Genomic DNA, 23,928 nt, shown 5'->3' with positions numbered 1-23,928 from the left:
AGCAGCACAAAGCCCGGATTATTAATCCACGCCAGCCCAAGCCGGCTCGTGCAGAACTAGTTCCAGCATGTCCGCACTCTCTTCCTGGAACTAAGTCTACAGGGCAGAAACAGCTCGGTGGTTCTGTACCAGCTCGGGTCCCGGCACCCCGCTTTGTGAGCGACCCAAACCCAAAACTACTCAGAGCTGCTGCTTCTACACTGGCCTCCAAGAGGTTCAGTGCAAGCCTTTGTGCAGGGGTAACGCTGTTTCGGATGTAAGACTCCCTCCGACTAGCACACAGCGCAGACACCAACATGAATTTCCAGCAGTTTGCCTGGGACTGGTATTGCCAGCACTGAATGAAGCTAATAAACAATCCCGCAGCACATGCGGATCTTAAGTGGTTGCTGCAGGGGCAAATAAAGCCATCTGAAGGTGGCTTTTTCAAGAGCCCCTTCACATCCCAAATTCAAAATCTCGCACTGCAACAAATCCCAGACAGATTTTAAAACCCATAAAACTGATCCTTGGAGGCTGCTCTAACAGCCTTCAAAAAGAGCTGCTTGGCAGCATGATCTTGTTGGCAAGACCTACTCAGGTAAAACTCATCAGGTCGCAAGAGAAAACAATCAGGGAACAAAAGCATATTTCAGGTGCTGAGGGAAAGAATTTGCTATTCTATCAGCAGTGCTCAGCCTCTTTTAGTGGCACAATTATTTTCCAAAGTGCAATATGATTCATCAGAAAGCAAATCTGAAATAGGTGAATGCTTGTCTTTATCAGGACTAAAACTTTTGCAAAAAAAACTCAATGAGAGAAAAATTTAAAATGTCAGACTGACTCCAAAAATCCCACTTACGTTAACGAACTAGTGTGACTATGGGCAAAGGCAGAGGCAACCCAAGAAAACGTGTCTAGAGAAAACTAAGCGGGCTACAGCTTCACATTGGGAGCCTGCCCTCAGTGAAAAAAACCACCAAAGAGAAGTCAATAGTTTGGCTGGCAATAGCAAACCTCTACTTGAACGCTGTCTCAAAGCTATTAGAAAGTTCAGAAAGCGTTTAGAAGATTGTGGGTTTTTTCCCATTCTAGTGACCTAAAATGTAACAGCTTTACGTATTGCTGTACTGCCCTATAAACTTCAAAACTGCATGGTATCAACTCATTCTTTTATTCAGTGAAGATTGGTTACTTACAGATGTTGCCGGCCTTACAAGGAAATGTAAGAAACAGCAATGCCGGGTAACAGCAAGGCTGCATATACCCAGAAAGCCACAAAAGCATTTTAAATAAAAACAAAGCTGAGCTAGATATACTCACTTCTTGAGCAGAGATTCAAATAATACTTTATAGCCACAATATTCTAACACTAACATACTCTACCATTATTTATAGTTAAACCGTATTTTTTTTTCTTGGTTTGGGAGATAAAATGCCACAGGAACTACACCCTTCTTCCTGCCCCTCACTCCCTGAATGAAACTGGAATGGTATAAAACCGGTAAAAAAATCTTCATGAAGCTACCCACAGAAGTGTCTTGACAACCAATCTTTGTCAGGTGATGCAAAAAGAAATGCATAAATGACTTCTGCAAAAAATTCTCAGTAGACAGTGCTTCAGTATCTACAGAAATAGGAAAACAATTATTTTACGTGATCTGCTATAGTTTTTCATTCTAGTTTGTATGAAATTTGGTGCCAACAAGATAGACTTAGTGTTCGTACATATCCTATATTTTAATACATCTTGATGTCAACTGTATTGGCACAGAAGAATTTAGACCAATGAAATGTAGCATTTGCAATATTTTAATTACATTTCATAAATTGTTTCAAAATCTGTTTAATACAAATAGTAAAAAAATAGGATTTGGATAAAGGGGCATAAAAAGTATTAATAATAAAAGGTAGCAGAGCAGTAACTGATTCTTCAGACACTGATACCTTTAAACTTTTGTAGTATATGGTCCTGTTGATCTCCAGAGGAAATAGATTTTGCTCCTTTCCTGAACGTGCCCAGTTTATATACCGCAGCCAGTTCCCTTTCTTTGGATCCGTCGCATCAACACACATCCATCCCAAGTTTGGGTAATACACCTATGGGAGAAAAATGTCATTAAACAACGGACAACTGCTAACACTGAAATGTACGTGCATCAAAACACTACACATTTTAAAGCTATACAAACTAGTAGCTGTCATCTACGGACAGAGATAACACAAAGGATATGAGCAGAGGTAGGGGCTGTACTGAGGGGAGCACTGCTGGTCTTCTGCAATCTTTTTAGTGGAACTGGTACAATTGGAAAAAATACCTTTTGGCCTGCAAAGCCTTCTCTGAAGGTTTTGGGCTCAAAAGCCAAAACATTTAAAACACGATATGCTTTTTCTTTTTTTCCTTTTTTTTTTTTTTTTCCCCTCCAGTTTGGCAAGCCTGAAATGATTCTCTAGATTTTGCATTTAGTGAAATGGTTGATTTTAAGATATAAAGGCAACAGAGCTTTAATTTTACACTCTGATCAATTGGGAAAAGTAACTCTATAGAAGTTAGAAGCATTTGCTTTATTTGGAAAGATAAGGGAAAGCATTAATTTATATTTAATCTTTTTTCAGGGTATTAAAGAAGATCTTAACCTTTCAGAAAACTTGTGATCACCTTAAAAAAAAAAAAGCTGACCAAGCTTCTGTTCTTCGAGAAAAATTTTTAACACCTACTCCCATTTTACATTTCAAGACAGCTTGCAATAACGCAAGGTCACTGACATCTTCAGTATTTTCTGATGACAGGCAACTCTGCTTCTCTTTCGAGCCATGTGGTATGTCTCCCACTCTTCTTGCTATAAACCAAGTTAGACGCCTATGAGAAAAGCTTTCAGTGTATGCTGAAATGTATGCAGTTTCATTTTTTTTCCCAAACCGAAGAACACACCACTGTTTGGCAACTGGAACTATCATCCTGACATTACTTTGTCTCACGAGACAGGCACACTAACGCAATGTCTCAGAAAGAGTGGGCAGCTCACAGATTTTTAGAAAAACAAAAAAGGGAAAATTTGTGCAATTTCGTTCTATCTTATTATCTGCTTTTTTCCTTTTGGTCAAGTCTATAAATACCAGCCTCTGCCTGGAAAAGCTCTTCTCAAAGCCCAGCCTCCCTAGCTCATTACCTCCTGCAACATTCCCTTCGCACCAACTAAAACTCCGATTTCACCAGAACTTTCCCATTCTGTTCCACAACATTGTAGCTTTTTATTATTCCCGATATTTACTTTACAAGTCATTTTAAGTCTTTTCAAACTGTCTTATATGTTTTCAATTTCAAGTACACCTCTACAACAGCTTAACATAAGAACTATTTAATAAATTTGATTTTTGTGTTGATATACTGTTGGTTTAATAGAACAGAATTTTATCAATAAAGTTTCAATAAACATACCAAAATCATCTCAGTTTCTCTCCAAGCAAACTCCCTTACTTAAACTATTCCAGCATGGATTTCACCAGCTGACTTCTGAAAGACTGTTCATCAGCACACCCAGCCCTTGCAATAAGAAACCACAAACAGCTTCCCAGAGCCAGACTGTAAAAGCAATCCTTTTGGTTAACATGGAAGAAAAGAGCCAAACAACACTGTGGAAGAGTTAGCAGATATGGAATATATGGCAAAACATAATACTTTATTACTGTTTTAATATATTACTTTATTATGGTTTTATATTATTTTGGTTTTTGCACAAAAGAGAATACTTTATTACTTTTCAGTTAAAGCTTCTAAATTACTGAATTTTTTTTTAAAAGCCTTGTGCAGTGTGAAAAAAGAAATAGCTCCAACTCCTCTCTATAACACTGCGACCTTAAGTGATTCCTGTAAACCATGATCAAGATCCTTCAGCACAGTTCTGCCAGTCACTCTGAATCAGCAGACAGCTTTTCCCTCAGTTTTCAGTCACTTGCCAGCACTTTCCTTTCCGTGGCTTTTCTCCGACAGAAGATGAATATGTGTTCAAGTCTCCATTTCTCTCCTCAGATATGGCAAGCATACGCTGCCACACAAAACATCTTTTTCAGAATGATACTCTAAGCATGACAGTTCAAAATTATTAAAATTGACTGAAAATGCCAGCTTTTAGAAGCCTTACTTTTTCTTGAGATTAACTTCACTAAAAAAAACAAATGGGATTCTTGTGGAAAAAGATTGCTCTTCCAGTTGAAAGTCCATATACCTAACAACTCCCACATACCACCATCCTTTTATAAACCATATTTTCTAACAGTTAAGACTCTGGAGCGGTTTCATATATCAGCATATGGGGACAACTGTTGAGGTCTCATTTTAGCTGCTTTTTTTCTAATTCCAAAATCAGTATTAAAGCAATACAGAATTACTTTGAAATCTAGCAAGGCTTCCCATTATCACCTGCATGGCAAACTACGAAACTTTGTAACAGCTTGCTTGTGATTATCATTTCTCAACACAAATTTTAAGAATTTAAAACTAAAAATTATCCACTGAGAACATTCAAAATCCAGCACTGAGAAAACCAATTACAAGGTCAATAATTTACTTGACTGATTCCGTCTCACTAAGCGTTCTTGTACCAGATCAAAATTGGAGATAGCTTATGCAGCGGAGTTTGTGATAGTACTAGCTCAATGCAACAAACATTACACTTGAGCACTTTATTGCTCTCCTGAATGTGAATTTGCATTTATGGGAACTTGTTCTAGATCAGTTTCTCTGATAGGAGTTAACATTAAATTTTTTATGTGTATCCAGCATTTTATGCAGTTCAATTTTTGCAGACCAGGGGCCAAAAGGATAACTGCCATCAATATCTTTAGCCTAAAAATCTGTAAACTAGCAAGTTCTGTTCCAGAACATGCTATGCCACAGTTCCTCCACCCCTCCCCTCCTTAACCATTCCCTTTGCTAAAGCCATTTGCTGTATGCGTCTTCAGAAAGGCTGAAGCCGTCTTTGGAAGTAGTTATGAGCTGCCTTAAAGACATTGTAGATAGGATTCAACTCCAGATTAAGACACCTACATTTTGAAATCTACATAATATCCAAGGTCTTATGACTATCAGTGGAGCTTAAAGAGCTATTCAGCTGTCCAGACAGCATTCGCTTTAAGGCAAGCCCAAACACAAGCAGCACAAGAAATACTGCAACAGTTGAGAACTTTTATAAAAAACTCCAAAAGCAAAATTAATTCCCGTAACAAAGCTTGTTTTCAAAGAGCTAAATGAGGACAAGTGCTGTGGCTTCCTTAAGAGACTCCATATCCTCCTAATTTCCCTAATTTCATAAGCAGTTGACAGTACTCAGCTGCAGAAGGGCTATTACTCAGGGTTCAAGCCAACAAAGCAGAGCTTTATCAGCAAGAGACTCCCAAGGGGAGATGTGACCCAGAGTCAGTATATAAGAAAATTAACACAGCAATTTCAAACAATGCCAATAGTCTAAAGCTTTGTAATTCAGAATGGTTGCTCAATCCAAGTGTCTGTAAATAACTGTTTGTAATGGTAGACATAGATAGATGGCAATTATTTCACATCATCTCTCTTTCTAAGATCTCTGGAAAAATTAAAGGCTAAGTACGAAATACTGACCTAGTAACAGATACCTTTTTCCATTTACAAGCTGTTTCTTACCTCCCACATGTATACATTGCTTTTAACTTGAGATCTTTTTTTCTTGTCACCAACAAATGGTCCAAACTTCTTGCCTTTTAAAATTGATTTTGTTGCCCAGACACCTGAAGAGACACATATCACTAGTTAAAACTAATCTAACTTATCTCAAGCAAATCTTCTACTCACAATTCATATTTCTTAAGATCATAACATGTGTCTGTCTCAGATTGGGGAGCATTCTACAATATTAAGATCACAATAAGGAAACTGAAGCTAACTAAAATGAATTCAAATAATCCTCTCCCCAAAACTCACTTCAATCGTGAAAGGTTTAAGCATTTACCTGGTTTCTTTCTTTGCTCATGGGCTACTATAACTCTGAAGACAAAAAATGACCTCGATTTTTCTTGTCCTTCAGGTGATATTCAAAATACCATAAGAGCATTACAGGTTTTATATTGGAAAGTCCCAGATTTCAGCTGGTTTGCTGCGTAAACACGTTATTAAAACAAAAATCCTATTTGCTTCCTCTGAAACAATGCCAGGCAAATGAAGCCCTTGCAAAAGTTGTGAAACTAATTAATAGTATGTTTTGAAGGAAAAAACATTTAGGATTGGTTAAAATATGTGCATCTGCCCACAAATTCATTAGAAATGGACAGCTGCATTTCACATCTTATAGCATGAAAATTAAGACCGGATTGACAAATAATTGCTAATTAAACATAACATTCTCATTCAGACCATGCTAGATCAGGTTCATGCTAGAAAAGATTAGCCTTGCTCCAGGGAGCTTATAACCTGTTACTAACAGTAATGCAACTATTGTCAGGCTTATTCCTCAAACTACCGGCTTTCAACATCAAGTATCCAGCCTGCAATTCTAACTTCCATCAAAGTTCTCTCACGTTAAACTCTGTTAAAAAAGAAGCCAAGCATTTTGCATATATTACAGAAACAACACTTGGCTCCACACAGCAGCTTTCAAGTCTACACTGAATCTGTTCTTCTAAATTAAACTTCTCACGCTGATGGGACAGTGAGATGCACCATTCTAAAGAGGCGACAGTAAGATAGTTGCAAAACACAAAACTGGTAAAATCCTGTAAGTGAAAACAAACCAGTGAAGTAACATAACCTAATCTGTTTGCATCTTGGTCCACCTTTGATTCTGATGTTCTAGGAACATCATCTTGGGATGCTGGAGAAACTCTGAAGCTGTTCACACTTTCCGACAGAAATTATTTCAGATAAATACACCAGACATCATCCCTACTCAGCATATTAGGAGAGCACCAAAACTGTAATTTATGTGAGCTAGTGTAAAAATCTTCATTCTCTTTTCACAGCTGTAGCACTCACCAAGTCGTGTCTTGTCAACAGCAGATGGGAAGAGCCTCACGTCCTCAGGAAGCCCCCTAAGCACATGCTCAGGTACATCATCTAAGGTCTCCACAGCGACAGTAGAGTCAGTTGTGTTCTACAAGTCAAAAAGCCAGAAAGGCCACAACCATTAACGGATAAAATAATAGCACAACCAATGATCGACCCTTACAAGCTACAAAAACTCCTGACTTGAAATTAAAGTAAAATTTCCTAATTGCCATTTCAACTAGGGTCCTCTCCATCAACATGCTAATGTAGAAGTAGCTTTTTATCAAAACATTCAAGTTTTCACTGTTATTTTCATTACACTTGTTTCTGCTTGAATGCAGAGTTCTAAGACCACATTAGAGATATACATAAAACACTGATAACTAAAGTTGCTGTAATTCTTCTTTTGCTTTAGTTAATGGATGTGTTTTGATTACAAGCAGTATACAGTGAGTAAATCTAACTGAAAGGGTTTTCACTTATCTCTTAGGCCATTTGCCATTTCATTCGCTTTCCCCGGCCTCTCCTTAAAAACAAATTCAAAATTCCCCCTTCAGTTACTTGGAGAATAGAGCTAAAGGTATTTTCTTTTTCCTGTCTGAATATGACTTACCTGACAGCGCTACTATATTATACCTAAAGACATACGAACAGAAAAGTGCTGTGGTTCTATACCGTGGAAAATATCTATATTTTTCACAATATAGTTTTCACATGAGTCCAGGCTTAGTGCTAAGTCTTTGAAACGGCTCATTAATATGATAATCTAAAACTCATTCATGGAACAGTTTTCAGTTGCATTATTTTTCCTGATCAGTTATGCCATGAGAAACTACATTCAACAAGTAATTAGGTCAGTAATAAGTGTTGTTACATGAAACACTATGTTGAGACAACATTCCTTTGTGCCGTTTCTGATTAAAGTTCTTCCAAATTTCAGATTAAAAAAAAAACATTGTAAAGTTGATCTACCTGCCTAGTCTATTATGCTGAGACTTTCTTCAAAAAAGTATAAACAAGATGTTTAAGTCTATTTTTAAACTAGACAACTCAAATTTTTCAAAAAAACATGTAGCATGAAAACATACTTGCTCTTAAGTAACCTGCCTTGAAAGTCTAACTTGGTTTAAAAAGAACTAGATTAATTTTCCTTTTAAATTACAGACAGCTACAAAAGACCTAATCTAACATTCAGACCAAATCTTTTCTGAAAATAAGCCACAAAAAGTTCTCATTATTTTATGTTTCAGCTGTACACTAGCTCTTAAACACGATTTCTTCTGCTAGAAAATGATTCTGACTGCTTCTGAAAGGCTGGTATATTGAAAAGAAACACATGATGCTTTCAGTAGAAATCATTTACATCTTTTAGTAGAAATCTTTGTTAGCTGTGTACTTCTTGAATACCGAATAGTCAGAAAATGAGAGAAGTGTTAGAAGAGTTAGAAGTGTTTCAGGACATACACATCATTTGTCCAAATTATACTGTTGAAACATGTTATTGGCAATTAAAGTAACAAGAGGCAAGTGAACGCCCATGCTAAAATACACTGATTAAAACAGGATGCAGCACAACAGCCAGAACACAGGAAGAATAAGAGGTTTTTTCATTTTATTTCATAACCAACCTATTGGATTTTTTTAAATCCTGGGTTACGTACCAAGAATAAAACTGTAAAAGCCCCTCAAACAGAGGTGTAATGCAAATTGATTCTGCACCAAAGCATCAGCAGCTGTGTTCCATTGCCTTTTCTTAACACCTAGACACTCATCTGCAAATTCTGTTTCAAAACAGAGAAAAACTGTGGATCAAATAAACTCACTGGAGCCAGGAAAGCAGTTTCTGCATTATGACCCTCAGCAAGTAAACTGAAGTAAAGGTTCATAAAATCATATAGGCTTGACTGCATCAGCTTCAGATGTGTGGCATGTAGCTATCTTTATCATAATTGACAGCACTAGTGAAAAGGGTGACTGAAAAAACATTTATGTTTTATCAATCATCCATTTCATTTTCTGTTTGACTTAACATAAATATCTGTCCATAAGAAGTAATGGTGACCAATAGCAAGGAAAAAAAAAAATATTTAACTATTAAAGGCATGTCTATTAATAGAAAAGTAGGAAATGAAATGCCAAAAGTTGTTAAGTTCTAAAAATATTTGTACTCAACACACAACTCTAAGCATTTTCCATTTTCTATATATTTTTTATAGAATCCTTCTACTCTTTTAAGTGAAAGCTGAGATAACACTGCGATTTTTCTGAGCATGCCCTAATTTTGTACCATTTGTGTTCATAATGAAAGCTAACTGATACTTCAGTTTAGAGAATAAGGACACCTCAAAGTTTCAAAAGAACAGGCATTTCCAGCTCCAGAGCACTTATGGTCTGAGGGTCCAGACCTGCTCTCCCAGCCTTCCATTTTAATTTTGTCAATCATTTCCTAAGCATGCACATAAAAGTTACAAATGAAACAACTGTGTATGCCTCTATGCACAAAGCAAAAAATGATGTAAAGCTTCAGTAACGTGAATAACTTGCCTAGAAACACACAAGTGGTGACAGCACAAAACCAGAACATCAGCTACCCACCAGACTGAGGATAATTTCACATATATTAGCAATTCTTTATTTCCCCTTTTCAAACGATGACTTCCAGGCATACTCAATCTAATCAGTCCCTAAAAAACAATCTAAAATAGTTTCTGGTATTGACTTACATGAAAACGTACCACTTGTCAGAAAGACTAAACTGTAACTTAAGGAGAAAACCATACTCAAAGTTCTGAGAAGCACATACAGTTTGCAAAAATGAAGTTATTTGTTTTACCTATTGAATTGAGCATGTTGCAGTAAACCAACTACTCCAATGTACATACTAGGACTTGCACTTGGGATACACCATCTACTCTGCCATAAACTTGGATATATCCTGTACTACCCAGTACTGAATGTTAGGTGGACAGAGAGAAGCTACCCTACACATACTGGGGACCAGTAACATACATATTACCCATATGGCAGAGCAGCTGACACGATGAAACTTGTATTTTAATGTACTTCACAGAGCAACTACTGGGTCTATCGCTGTCTTTCTACTGCTCTATTTACAACCTACAAACATGCCATTTCGCTCCAAAGATCGACGTTGAAGTATCTGCATGTCAAGTTTACTGCTCTGAGACAAATGGAATAAGCTAAAAGCAGCTTTTAGAGAGACTAAAGGGTTTTAAATAATGTCACAGAAGTTATTTTAGTATCCTAAATGTCAAACATAATTCCTAACTAAATCAACAGGTCAGAATCCTTAGCCATCAGGTTATAACACAAAAGGTTTCAAGGTAATTTTATATTAAAGTTTGAAAGGCAACTGAAAGCCAATAAATGATTTATGAGTGTCTAGTAAGTGATTACTTCCATTTTAAGGAGCCTACAAGGTTCAATAGGCTGCTTATAATATTATTCATACTATTATTTGTGTAACAGAACAGTAAATGCTATTCATACTTGCCATTAAACAACTAGCTCTTTATTACCTAATTATAATCAATAAAACATTATTCCTGATAAAAACGACGATAACTTCAAAGTCAAAAGCATGCCCAGTTTCCCATAAAATCTGTCCATATGCTGCAAGAACTGTGCTTGGTGAGAACCAGGCGTATGTTGAGCCACGTGCAACAGCCCTAAAAAAAGTACCTGCCCTCTGACATTGAACTTTGATCACTCTGCTCAGAAACAAATACTGGTGGTGATGGCAGTCACTGTTCCAATATGAAGGATGTTATACTTAAGCTCTGAACAAGCTTTAGGAAGTGTTAAACTGAGAAATAACAACAACTTGGGCAACACTACAGTTAGCCAAGTAAACCCCGACTTTCTGGAAACGATTCTTGCTTTTACATATAACCATAAAGCAGAGATATGATAGTAGTTTTCACGTACTGAGTAATACTCAGAGCATTTTTCATTGAGCACTTATGAAATATGTTATGCTGAAAGTTTACTGGAAATAGATTTTTAAATGTATCACTATATGCTACCAAATTTAAGGTTTTTATCTCTAAAGCAGAACAGATAAAGCTCCTCAACTTTTTCTACACCCACTCTTTGTGAGGGTGCTGCATATGGCGATTATTCTCCACATTTATGAATGTGACTTTGCCAAATTATGTTACAAGAACATGTCTTCTGCCAGCTTTGACAGCCACAATGAGAAAAATGATAAAACTGGGAGTCATAGTGAGGTTATTCTACTGCTGCCTCGGTAAGCCCTAACAGCTGCACAGCCACATCCTAGAGAGCTATTTGTAGGGGAGAAAGACCCCCAAATTGGAAACCATGGAAGGAATAGAATGCCAGAAATCCCTTCCCATCCAAGAGAGTGAAGAGACTAGGGAGGGGAAAAAAAAATAATCCTTATGCTTTAGTTATAATAGCCGAAGTCTATTCAAAGCAGAGCACAGTTATATTTTGCTCTTCCAACAATCCAAAAGGAAAACCAGTGATGAAAGAAGTCTGATTTTCAGACATCTGTTAGCCTTGAACTGATACACAAGAAGCCATGTCTCAGACAAAAGAGAAACACACTCTTTCCAGCATATCAAACAAAGAAACCCAAGTATCTTTCCAAGTACATTACCCCACAATTCCATTACGGGAGAACCAAGCCTATTTTTCACAGTGGTTTCTAACAAATTATATATAGGCATAGATGAGAAACAACAAGACAGCTATCAGAATGATGCATTTCGAGTTTCAAGCAAACAGAAGTGGGGTGTTTTTTTGGTAAGTTTTCATTTTTGGGTTCAGTTTGTTTAGGGGTTTTTGGTATTGGCGTTGTTGGTTTTTTGTTTGGGGTTTTTTTTGGTTGTTTTTTTGGTTGTTTTTTTTTTTTTTTTTTTTTACAACCATAGCTAGATGGGCAGTTAAAAATCTCAAGCCTGCAAATAAATTTTAACCTACCAAAATTTTAAAAATCTGATTCAACTGATTTAGACACAATGTACTGCACTGTGCTATATCCTCTGATATGTCTGGCATATTCCTTAATAGTCACACCTCCTATTAGCCATAAATATCCCGAAACTGGTCTATCATTTACAAAGTTAATTTGTATGGAGTAATATACAATCAGAACTTTATTTTGATCTACGTACATAAATCAAAGACTAGCAGCTACATTCACAGAACACGGCAGTCAGACTCATTCAACACCTGCCATATCAATGGATTTCACAAATACCAGAAAATTGCATATATGCCCTAGTACATAACAATGTATTTCACACCTCAAACGAATGGTAATAAGTAACCAAATACTACACAGTAAAATAAACAACAATTTAGTTCAGTCAAATCAGTGCAATCTCATTTTATTTGCAATTGAAATGTAGCTACTTAAAACATTTTCCAGATCAAAACTTATCCCCAAGGAATGCCTGTCTACCAAAAGAAGGAATATTGTATCTCAATCACTTTTCCACCAACACTTAACAACCTCACTTAAATTTATTTTTCTGTTTAAAAAAATTCACCTCTTGATAAAGATAGTGTACTGGTGCATGTCCTACAGCCAACTTTTGCATTTAACTGAAGTCCTAACACGGTATTTTTCACTCACTCCAAGACTGCAATTTTGAACACAAAAGCACTTGAAGCTTATTTCACTTTTAAACTCCTTACTCTGAAGTTCATCAGAAATATTCCATTGCTAGCATTCAAATTAGCCAAGGTGAAGTGACTTGAGAACAATGCCAAAAAGTCATTTGAGGGCTGAAGGGGTGCGCTAACTGAAACTGTCTTTTCCTGTTTGCATCAAATTCAGATTCCGATCACTTTGACAGTACCTTTCAACACATTGATTAAGCAATTTTTACACCACTTTTAATATAATTGTTCCTATGGACCAACCACAAATTAGACTATAATGTTACAAGCAGTATTTAAGCAGAGTAGAAATAGTACCTGCAACAAGATGTTTACAGATGATCAGAAATTAAGAGTGAAAAGGTAAAAAACCGTCCTGAACATTGTGATGCACAACAAACGTTCAGTTAGTGAGAAGTTAGAAGAGGCAGTTGTGAAAAGGAGATGAAGTGAGTAAGGAAGATTGCTGGCACGAACAGCCAGCTAGCACAAGGTAAATTGGAAGCAGAAAGGTCTCTGCTTGTCCAAGAACCTTATCCGGCCACAATTTCACTGTGTGTGCTTGAAAAGTAAAGATGTATCGGAAACATTTGAAATAATCATTGAAAAACTCAGAGAGAGTGAGGGGTGGGAGTTTTAGTACAAGTTCAGGTGTAATTTGTTAACATACGCCTCACCATTTTTTAAATGGTGCAGTTTTCCAGGTAGCACCAACCTTCTTCCTACTTTATCTTAATGCAAACTGAGATGCAGTAAATGCTACCAATCAACCCCCCCCCGTCTGCTTGTTTTTCTAAAACAAATTATTTAGCATATTCTGATGAGGTAGTTTACATATTAAAGGAAGATCTCTTTTTAAAACAGATAGAGAAAGCATACAGTCTATTCTGAGACAGCAATCTTCCAAGAAACTCAAAAATATTAATTCCAACAACAGCTGCATTTTTATTTTTTTTATACGACTTCTTACTACAAGAAGGCCATATCAAAGTATTCACGAAAAGGTTTTCCTTCACTACTTCAGGATTTCTATGGGATAAACAACAGAACTAGCAGTCTTTTCATACAAGCCAAATCAACAATAACCCAATTAGTTTCAGGGTCACTGAAGTCACACCAAAAGCAGAGATAAGCAGAACGAAAGAAACATGAGAACAGAACACTTGAAAGATGTTTGGCATCAGGCAAAAACATTTCTTATACAGACCTGGCACTACAACTTGTCAACAGTGAATGAAATGACAAGGGCACTGCAAGAAAAAACACCACAGGGTTGATGCTAAAAACACACTTAACATGAATGGTATTGAACAATAAAGAGCCATATGAGCTCTGCACACTTTAGAAACTAAATGTGAAAACCAGAAACACCAAGAAAGGCTTTAAGCTATTGTAACTGCTCCCAGAGGCAGGGTCATCTCATTATTTAATTGCAAGATGTCGTATATCACAGCACTGCATAAACCATATTAGCAGTCCCAATAAGAAAGATGAAGACTTTGTTTTGGAACAGCACAGAAATCCCACTTAATTCTAGAAACAGACTGGGGATGAGGGAACACGGCAACAGACAGGACAAGAGGGGACACAGACACACAAATGGGAAGGAAACAGCCAAATACAACAATTAAAGATTAGGATCTACAGCTTTCAGAATTTTAGCAGAATCCAAAGCTTATCAGAACAACTTAAAAAGCAGGGTTATTACTCGAGCAGACAGAGCAATCGGCTGTTCGCTTCGTGCCACTGAGTGCGTTCAAAACAAACCTTATAGGTGAAAAAATGTCAACTCTCAATAGAAATAAATTGTGAAGCAACAGTTAACCCAGCTACCCCAAACTAGACTACTAATGCTTCAAAGTGTGCAAATGTAAATGCTATTTGTATTACATATAAATGATTATTCATATTTGTGTATAAGTATAATATAAAAGTGTATTTTTACAATACATATTTCAGGGCTCTGACAGAAATTATATTTTGCTTTTTACATTTTAAATACACACATATATATTGAAGATTATTTTTTTTTACTTTAAATCAGAGGAAAAAAGCAATAGGAAACATCCCACCAACGTGTTTCACATTGTGATTACTTATACTAATCTACTTTTATAACTTCAGTGAGAACATACTTCAACAAAGTGCTAATTACATTCAATGCTGCTGATGATTAAATAATGGCATAAAGGGCAATAAAAGCACTCATTAGATACAGGCATCAATAAAAAAAGTATACAAAGCATTTTACATGACTATGTACTGTGGTTGTTTCTGGCTAAGAGAGCTTCTGTTCATAGTTGACTCTTTTAGCATTAAAAAATAGCACTTATTCAGTATAATATCTTATGGTCACGTTCCCACGCCAAAGGGGCTTTGTAAGATCATCCAAAGGTAGAAGTACTTATGAGAAAAATTTAAGGCAACACGTACTTTTCCTATAAGTATCTAAGTAATACAATTGTGCGTGATAGACAAACAGATGTATAATTCCTACTTGGGCAGACAAATGCAAAATAAAATCCTGTACAGTTGGCACTGATTAAAACACCACCCTCCAGTCAGGATATTCTTGCATCCATGCAGCAGAGTACTGCATCACAAAAGAAACGCACTTTCCCAGTCTTTTCACTTCATTCTAGGGGAAACGCTTAAGGTTCCAGAAAAGTGTCAAACTTCCTGATCAATCAGTTTCTGTGACATATTGTTCACTGCACATTTCAAATGGTAAAGTGGTTAAAAAAGGTTAAAGAAAAATTGGAAACTTTCAATTTTCAAGCCACTTTTATAAGGAGCTGAATTATTACCAAAAGCCTCAGGAGGAAATAGATTTTTCTGGACAAGTGTTTTTATAAGAGATGCCAGCAGTAATAACTTCTATGCTGCTAACGGGAATTCACACATAAAAAAAACTTAGATCAATGAAATAAAATATATCTCACGAGCATATACATTGTGGAAAGGAGGATTATGAAATTTAGTGACACTGAAGATTTTATAGAACATTTCCTTTTTAGTGGATGATTTACTTTTCTTATTAATAATTAACTGCTCTAACATCTAAGTATTTTGATAAAGTCTTACATTTATACTCACCTGATTCATTTTGAATTCCTGTTGTGTTCTGAAAAGACACACACAACAAAGAAACTCCTTTGATTACATGAGCCCTAAAAAGAAAAACAGACAATTGTAACACGTACTTACCTACAAATTTATACTGAATTGAAAGTACACACAGACCTGTAGTTTCTCTTCCCAAAGCACTTGTCACAAAGCAGCATATTGCTTTATAAAAAAGAAAAAAAAGTCTGCTGCAAGCTACAGTTTTGTTATTCTAGCTCAAATGTATACGAATAATCTCAGGATGGATATCTATCATTAATCTTTCCCCCAGTTTTAACTGATGATACAACAGAAATGTGCTCAAGTACGATTGCTTCATTTGTTTTTAAAACCAAGTTAGCTTGTTCAAGATTGAGTACTCTTAAGAACTTCGGGAGTCAGATTTCTTGAAAATTTAATATCAAAGCATTGTGAAAGACCTTCAGTGGTTTTCAAATTAACAAAACGCACGCATTTGAGTCTCCGCTCTCCCTTATTAGAAACAGGAAAGTCTTCCTTAAAATTGAGCCTTTTATTAAGGTATTTTATTACATTAACACATTTGGCATTCTTGTTTAACAGAAGGCTGAGGTTTCAAAAAGCTTCCTAGTTCAAGCAGGCACCAAATTTGGAAACTCATGGCTTAAGACAAAATCAGAACGATGCCATATCTAAGAGTTTAGTACATCAACTCACTTCTTTTTTTAAATACATACAAAAAAGCATTATTGCTGGAAGCACTATCCTCCCTCATACACAATTTTCAATAAATGAGCAATACCCTTTTTTGGAGGTTAACTAGTACCTAATCACTTAAAGCACTTTATTCAAGTACTGCTATTTCTTCCCTCTCTAGTTTTCTTATTCTAACAATGATTAACTGGTTTTTACTAAGTACTTTGGATAAATACTAACATTTAGTTTAAAATACATTAAGGTAAAACATACTTCAAATAAATTTCATATAATCCTTCACATCTTTGCACTGTAAGAATTCTTAATGCTGCATAACAGTGAAAATAATGCCAGGTGTCCTACAAACGTTGCATTGCTTAAGAAATTCATAAGGAAAAACTTCCTTGAAAAGGACACTTCTGTTGCATACAGCTCTTCCAGGATTAACTCCATTTGTCCTGATGTTTCCATATCACATTAGCATTTAGACAAACAGCTGAAACATCTGTATTTCAGTTCCAGTTTTGCAACCGGTTCCGTGGGATTTACAGTTTGCCGGCAAAGGCCAGTTATGGGATAAGGAGCTCCATCTGTGCAGCTTTTCAACATCCGAAGAAAAACATTCCTTTTGGAATTTATTTCAGTACATCTGACAAGTACAAATCAATTCCTAGGAATGATACATTTACTAAAATTTTCTCCAGCACTGATGGAAAACATAGAAAACACCAAGAAACCACCGAACAAATAGAGAATAATCTCCCCAGGTTTCGTTACTAATTACAATCCTGAGATTGCTAAATCTTGCCAGGACAATAACGTCCCTTTGGCTCTAAGTTTCTCATGCATTAGAACACAGTTGTTTCTCACACATCTTCCACATACCCTTTACTTCCCTCAGCCTTGATTTTTCCCTCCTGACAAATCTGATCTCTATTTCAGACATTTTTGCGCAAATGCTTTAGGCAAATGGTTCCTGAAATCTGATCCATAGGCTGCCTGTCACCTGCTGAAAGTTGCCTTAGCACATGGAAATGCTCATTAAAGAAAAAGCAAAAGTTGGAGTCAGTATAAACTTTAAACTTCTGTACTTGAGATGAGGCCTGAATAAAAGAGAAAAATCCAGCGCTGTTATTTATTGGGACAATACCCACACAAAGTCAATTCATAAATTAAATATTTTGGATAGCGAGAGAGGCACCAAAAATATTTCCTACTGTGAAAAACTATTTTTAGTAACAAATGTCTTGGTTTTCTATGCTTGGCTACAAAACAAAATAGCCATTGCTCATGTAAAGGCAACAAAAGCAAGAACCTTTTATTGCCATGATTTTAGAGCACAGCCTGATGAGCTACTCTGGCTGTAGCACACGAGTTTAAGTAGTTATTGACTCCAGCTGCCTATTTCTACCTTTTCTCCTCCCCCTCCCTGAAGATTAACAGTCCCTCCATGACAAAGGCTTCATATAACCGTTCATATAACTGTTTTCTACCACGGTTCTTGAAAGTGACTTCAAAAACCTACTACAGACATGCATGTTACACTGCGGTAAATGACAGTCACCTGAAGTACATATGTGATTTTCAACGCTGAATAAACAAGAAAGGCATTTAACCTAGGACTCTAGATATGCAAAGACAATAAGGATTTAAAGCACTGTCTTACAGAAGCAAACATTCAACGCCATCACTGCTCAGCCACTGAATGTAAAGAATCTGAGAGACAACACGTAAATATCAATTAAGTGATGGGTTGAAGGGGTCAGTGCTAAGGGGAAGTCCTGTCAAGCTAAATATTTCCTCCAAGCTGAGCTTTCTTACCCAAGTTGTTAAATAAATTAGTCAAAAACTTGAAAAGCAGTCAGAAACTACTTTTTTTTTTTCATTTGATCAGTAAAAATACCCTTTTGTTGCATTTCATATACTAACTCAAAATTATTTTGCTTTGAATTAATATTGTTTTCAAAGAAAATTTCAAAACAGAAAATAAGCCTGGTATTTTTACAAATTTTATAAGTGCTTTATTCAGCTATTAAAGAATTGGTTATATCCAAACCTCTCAACGGTATTTCTTAGGAGAAGATGACAAATCTTAACATACTCATGGATTTAAACCTCCACATAACACAGTTCAGGTTGATTCCTAACAGACTGCGCTACTCTGCACTCTTGCAGCTACAAGTTACCAGAGGAACCAGTTGACCATAAAATACAAATACATGAGAAATTATGCTACAGTAAACTAAAAGCTTCAACAAGTATTTATAAAGCTATTAATTTAAAACACACACTTCATCTTGAAGTTTTATACCTGCAGTTCCAACAAGTTACATGTACGAGCTGTCCAATTTTAAAAAAAAAGCCTGAAAACATTTCCCCGCTTTTTCCTGACTCCATTTTACCTGTTTTGTTAACAATGAACTCAACTATGTAGAAAGCAAGATTAATTGCACTGGGGAAAAAAAACAAGACTATACACAGACTTATGTACAGTCACTAGTTTTCTTTCTACCTAAATGAAACATGATGTCAAAAAAGAAGACAAAGCATCTTTAACACTAAACTTGGGAGTTAACTTCTAGTACACAAAGTTCAACAAAAACAAGAAAATATAAAACATATTCTACAACTGCTGCACAAATACTAGTTCCTGTATGATCAATGACTATCAACAATGTATTTATTCTTCCCACTGCAAGCAGAAACAAGCTTTCACTTCCTACACTAATGACTTTTTAGGTACTCATACAGTCAAGTCCAATGCAAGGTCTTCCAGGAATGCCCCAAAGAAAGTGATACTGCTCTGATTTGTCATCAAGGGAATTGTCATACAGTAATTTTAAAGAAGTGATGATGACCACATTAAATCAGTTTTAAAGTTAGCAATAGTTTACAACTGTATTAGTACTTTGAAAAAGTCATGTCAGCAGCTCCATCAAATAGAGGTTACAACTATTGCTACTCAACCTTTCCTCCAAACTCAACAGCAGCACACACCTGCATCTATCAAAGACCTGAATATTGTTAATAACATCTACCACAGGAAACTTTAAAGATTGACTGAAGTCCCTAAGAAAAGCTAAATAAAGGTTCTATGCCAAAAATGAAGCACGCTGACCAGCACAGTAACCTGAATTTTTAAAATTAATTTCCAGAAAACATTGCCAAGCCATATTTAATTCAAACCACTACCTACTACTGTATCTCATGAGTAAAAAAATACTATGCACTTTCTGAAGACATTAAAGCATCTGGGAAACAAACACAAGCAAAAGAAGATCTACTGCATCATACCATCTTGGAGTGTCAGAAAAGTGCATTTAGAAAGGCTCATTGTTAGGCAACAAATTATATTTATTTAGATAAGAATATACAAGGCATTCATACTTAAACACACACTGTGGTCACTCTAAAACATAACACTTGAAACAAAAAAATATTTTAACCTTATTTCTGAATTCTACACTTAAGAACTTTAAATATTCCCTTACAAAAGATATAACTTGCTAGTAATACAGTTTGCAAACAAGAGCAAGTAATTTTATACAAAACCAACATTACAGATTGTCTTTTTCAAACTAAATCAGATATTACTGCTAGTAAGCATTCCTAGGTTTTACTAAATAGTCTATCTTCTGATTTTATAAGCCATATTTATAATTTCTGTATGTGGGTTTTTTTTAAAAAAATCCCAGAATCGAAAAAAAAGCACTTTGAAAGAGAATGTTGCTTCCAATTCAGAGAAAGGAAAAACCAGACACAAGAGTATCAATCCTGTTTTGGAAGCTGAAAATGGGACATGCATTACGTCACTGCTCCGGTAAAAACATGTTTATTATAGAACCAGGAACAAAACCTGAAAGTCTCAACAGTCTGCTTTCCTAATGACCAGCGGTTCAGGCTGGGATACTGCAGGGCTCTTTTTCTTTGTTTTAGTTTTTAGTTGCAGCACATGATTTTTTTTTTAATTGTATTTTTTTGACATCAGGACATTTATATTTTTTCAATTTAATACCGAAATACTCTAATCCACAAATTCTCAGTGTATTAAATGAAACAAGGCTTGCCAAAAAAAAAAGTTCATGTTAACTCTGAAATATTAAAATATGTATTTGATAAAAACAAGAAGCACTATCTATGGGCACCTAATTGCAAAGGCATTTTCAGTTACTCAAGACTGCCAGAATAAGAATGGAGAAAAAACAGCCAAACAATGATTTTCTCAACAATAAACTCTATTACCTACTGTCCATTAAGAAAAAAAGGTTTTGCTCGCTGCCATGTAACCAAATGAACTGTTATACCTTAGAAAGATTTAGTCGGAGAACCAAGAAAATAAGCCAAGAAATCACCTACACAAAAATAAAATGCGAGTCTACTAATTAAACAGCAACTAGTCAAGAGAAGTCAACAGAAAATAACGAGTCTCTGACAACTCCAAATATTCAGAAATACCACTCCAATCTTCAGATGTAAGTACACCTTTCATTCTACTTGCAAAGACAGTAAATTCAAATGAAAATTCTCAGACAAGCACATTGCTGATTTACTCCTACATGAAGAAGTCCATTTCAGTCATTTCCTTTTACAAAACAGGACTCAGCCTCCAGCTTTTGTCTACAGACATGTTTTATACAGAGGCAGAGAAGAAATATTTTTCAGCTAAGAATACAATCAGAGAAAAAACACATTGGTAAAAGAAATTCTTTCACCGGGTGGAAGGCATTAAGTATCAGGATCATACCTGCCCTTTCACGCGCTAACAAATTCAACAGCAAATATTTTGCAAAACTTCAAAAAGGTACGCCAGTGCACACAGCCAACACATGAGTTTATGAACTCCGGCTGTTTGTAAGTCCCTGATTAAAAAAAAACCATACAAGTAGCAGTGTCCAATCTCCGCCAGTAAGCACATGACTCATCATGACCAAGGCACTGTCCTACTGCTATAAGCCATAGATTAATTTTTTTTTTTTTCTGGTTGAGATCCTTATTCAAAGGTCTTGCAGGCACACTGCAAATAAACTGGATTCCTATGATACCGAAATACATTAACACACTGGTCATCTCTAATCTCTCTGAACTTCTGTTCTCAACAGACAGCCACCTAGCAAGCAACAACATTCAGATCTCCTTTTTATATACTATTACTTATTTACCCTTAAGAATCAAGGCTTTTATATACAACAGTGAAACGGGACATCACTGCGCTGGAGGATGGGACTTCAAGAGGCATTTTAGTTTTTACAGAAAAATAGTAGTTTGACTTTCTGCTTTAATTCCCTTCCATTTTCAAGCAAGTATTCATGTCGAAAAATAAGGCTGGGTTATACAAACGGACAAAAGTACTACAACGTCCTTCCCCCGTCTTTCATGCTGCTCTTGAAGAAGGCTGTTCTTCGCATCCCCATACCTACACTAAACAGGTATCAATTCAGGAATCTCCAAATACCATCCTTATCATGGCATTTCTCTTCGAGATATATTATCCAAAGTGATTATTTGCCTTTTATTTAACGTAACTAGTGTTTCACTGTAAGTGAAACTTGGCCTCATTTTTATGGTCTATGCCAGCAGGCTGTTAAGACGCTTCTGCCCTAGCAAACACTAGGAGCTATACAGAATCATAGAATCCTCTACGTTGGAAGGGACCTTTAAGATCATCGAGTCCAACCACCAATATGCTTGAAGACCAACAGATACTACTAGATGGCTGGTGTTGCTGTCTGTACAAGTCCAACAGCTCTTTTGTTTCTTAAAAGTCACTCGCCTCATCTATCAATGATGCAGCTCTCCATGTGAAGAGTGCCAGTGCTATCACTGATTCACCATCACACATTTCAACAGCTGGAAGAGCTGTCTACACCAAGGAAAGCATACTTGAATTCTTAACGTGCACATCATTTTTACTAAAATGTAGCAAGCATCAAAAGACAGCAATGTAATAATTACATAGCACACTGCTGTACATCTCCAGTTCTCCTGTCTATTTAGTACGTGTGAAAAAACTGAAAGACTTTTTATCCAAATAACATGCCCAAAGTCAAAAGCATGGATTGGGAACAGCAAACTGGTATGGCAACAGCAACGCAAGCAGTCCTGTTGTTTTTAAGAGCTGTCCACCGTTGATTACTCAAATGTAAAATGAGAAAAATATTTCTCCTGCCACTGAATGACCAGATAGCAGGTGCAACCACTCCACACGCCCTTCCTTCTTCAACAGCTGAAAACAATTTAAAGTTTTCTTTACCAGTTCAAAATGGAAATTTTGCAGCTTCATATGAATTTGAAACCACTTGTAACTTTACTGACGACTTCAGCTACCTGAGCATGAGATGGTTATCAGCAATACTCCACTTGCTGCTCTGGCTTCAAATATAAAGTGTACTTAAAGATACTGTTGTCCCTTCTAAAGTACATCAATACAGCTCTTGATCTGTCCTACCTGTCTTACTTGCAAATTTTCTCTCTCACCCCAAACATTCTTCCCAATGGTACTACCATCATGAAGAAATCTCTGATTCATGCGACATGTCCTAGAAAGGCTATTTCCAGTGAGGAAACCAACTTTGACATTTCTCCAAGCCCTCACTCACCCATCTTGGCAGACACTTGATCTGCACCAAGCTTCAAGGCATGTGAATTGCCAAAACTTTTGAAGACGGTGTATTACAAACTGCTTGGAAGACAACAGTTGTCTTGCAACACCAGGCTGGCAGTGGCTATAGAGCTCTGCTTCACCAGCTGACACCTCCAAGCCAGCATTTTCAAGGAAAAAAACCCAAAAAGCAGCCCAAGGGACGGAGCCCCTTCTTCCGAAGGGCCTGTACCGCCATCCTCCTCCCTTACCCTTGCCTCCACCCTCCGGGCCCCCCCTCTCCATAAGGCTCTCCCGCAGGACCACGACTCCCACATCCACACCTCGCACCTGCTGCCTGCTCGCCCACCCCGCGGCCGCGGTTGCCACCTTCCTCCGGGCCCGGCTCCACCTCCCCGGGCCGGGCCGCCGCCGCCGCGGTCCCCTCCCAGCCGCGCCCCCGGCTCTGCCCACCGCCCCCACGCCCCGTCCCGCCCTCCAGGCAGCCCGGCGGGTCCCGCCGCCTCCCTCTCACCTGCACCGCTGCCGCCGCCTGCGGCCCGGCTCGGAGCGGCACGGAACGGCCTCAGCTCCGGTACCATCCGGGCGCCATTTTGTCTCCGGCCTCGGAAGTGACGTTGGGGGGAGGCCAGCGGGCAGGTCCCGCCGCAGCGGGACCCCCCCGGAGCGGGGCCGCCCCCGCCCGCCGCCCCTCCTGCCTCCCCTCAGCCGTGTCACCCCCGGTGCGTCCCCGGGACCACCTCAGCTCATCCCACCTGCCGGAGCGGGCCCCCGCACCGCGGCCTCCAGCCACCACCCCTCATCCCAGACAATGAGCTGTGGAGAAGAGCAGGTTCTCTTTCCCTATTTCTGAGTGGGGGTTTTTTGGTCTGTTTTTCTTCTTTTCGTAGTGATGCAGCTCCGCAGG

General features: G+C 37.4%; 1 protein-coding gene across 8 annotated transcripts in view; it reads right to left on the bottom strand.

The window, feature by feature from the left end:
• The window catches only part of PRDM2 (PR/SET domain 2), a 72,154-nt gene extending 48,520 nt beyond the window's left edge, over positions 1-23,634 (bottom strand). For 6 of the 8 annotated variants that reach the window (XM_074560772.1, XM_074560767.1, XM_074560776.1 and 3 more), the window contains exons 1-5: positions 23,536-23,634; positions 15,740-15,813; positions 6,980-7,097; positions 5,636-5,739; positions 1,927-2,079 (exon numbers count right to left, since the gene is read on the bottom strand). Coding sequence is in view for 5 of the 8 variants with exons in the window: in XM_074560767.1 (XP_074416868.1) it covers positions 1,927-2,079; positions 5,636-5,739; positions 6,980-7,097; positions 15,740-15,748 (384 nt within the window). In the remaining 3 variants the exon portion in view is untranslated. Of the gene's footprint in view, positions 1-1,926; positions 2,080-5,635; positions 5,740-6,979; positions 7,098-13,850; positions 13,894-15,739; positions 15,814-23,535 lie in introns of all 8 variants that reach the window. The other 2 variants (XM_074560773.1, XM_074560771.1) reach the window with 2 other exon arrangements.
• Between the last annotated feature and the right edge of the window lie 294 nt (positions 23,635-23,928).

Source organism: Larus michahellis, chromosome 16, assembly GCF_964199755.1.
Source record: "Larus michahellis chromosome 16, bLarMic1.1, whole genome shotgun sequence".
Taxonomy (NCBI): Eukaryota; Metazoa; Chordata; class Aves; order Charadriiformes; family Laridae; genus Larus; species Larus michahellis.
Note: the sequence above shows the minus strand (reverse complement) of the source record. Positions and strands in the feature narration are given on the sequence as shown.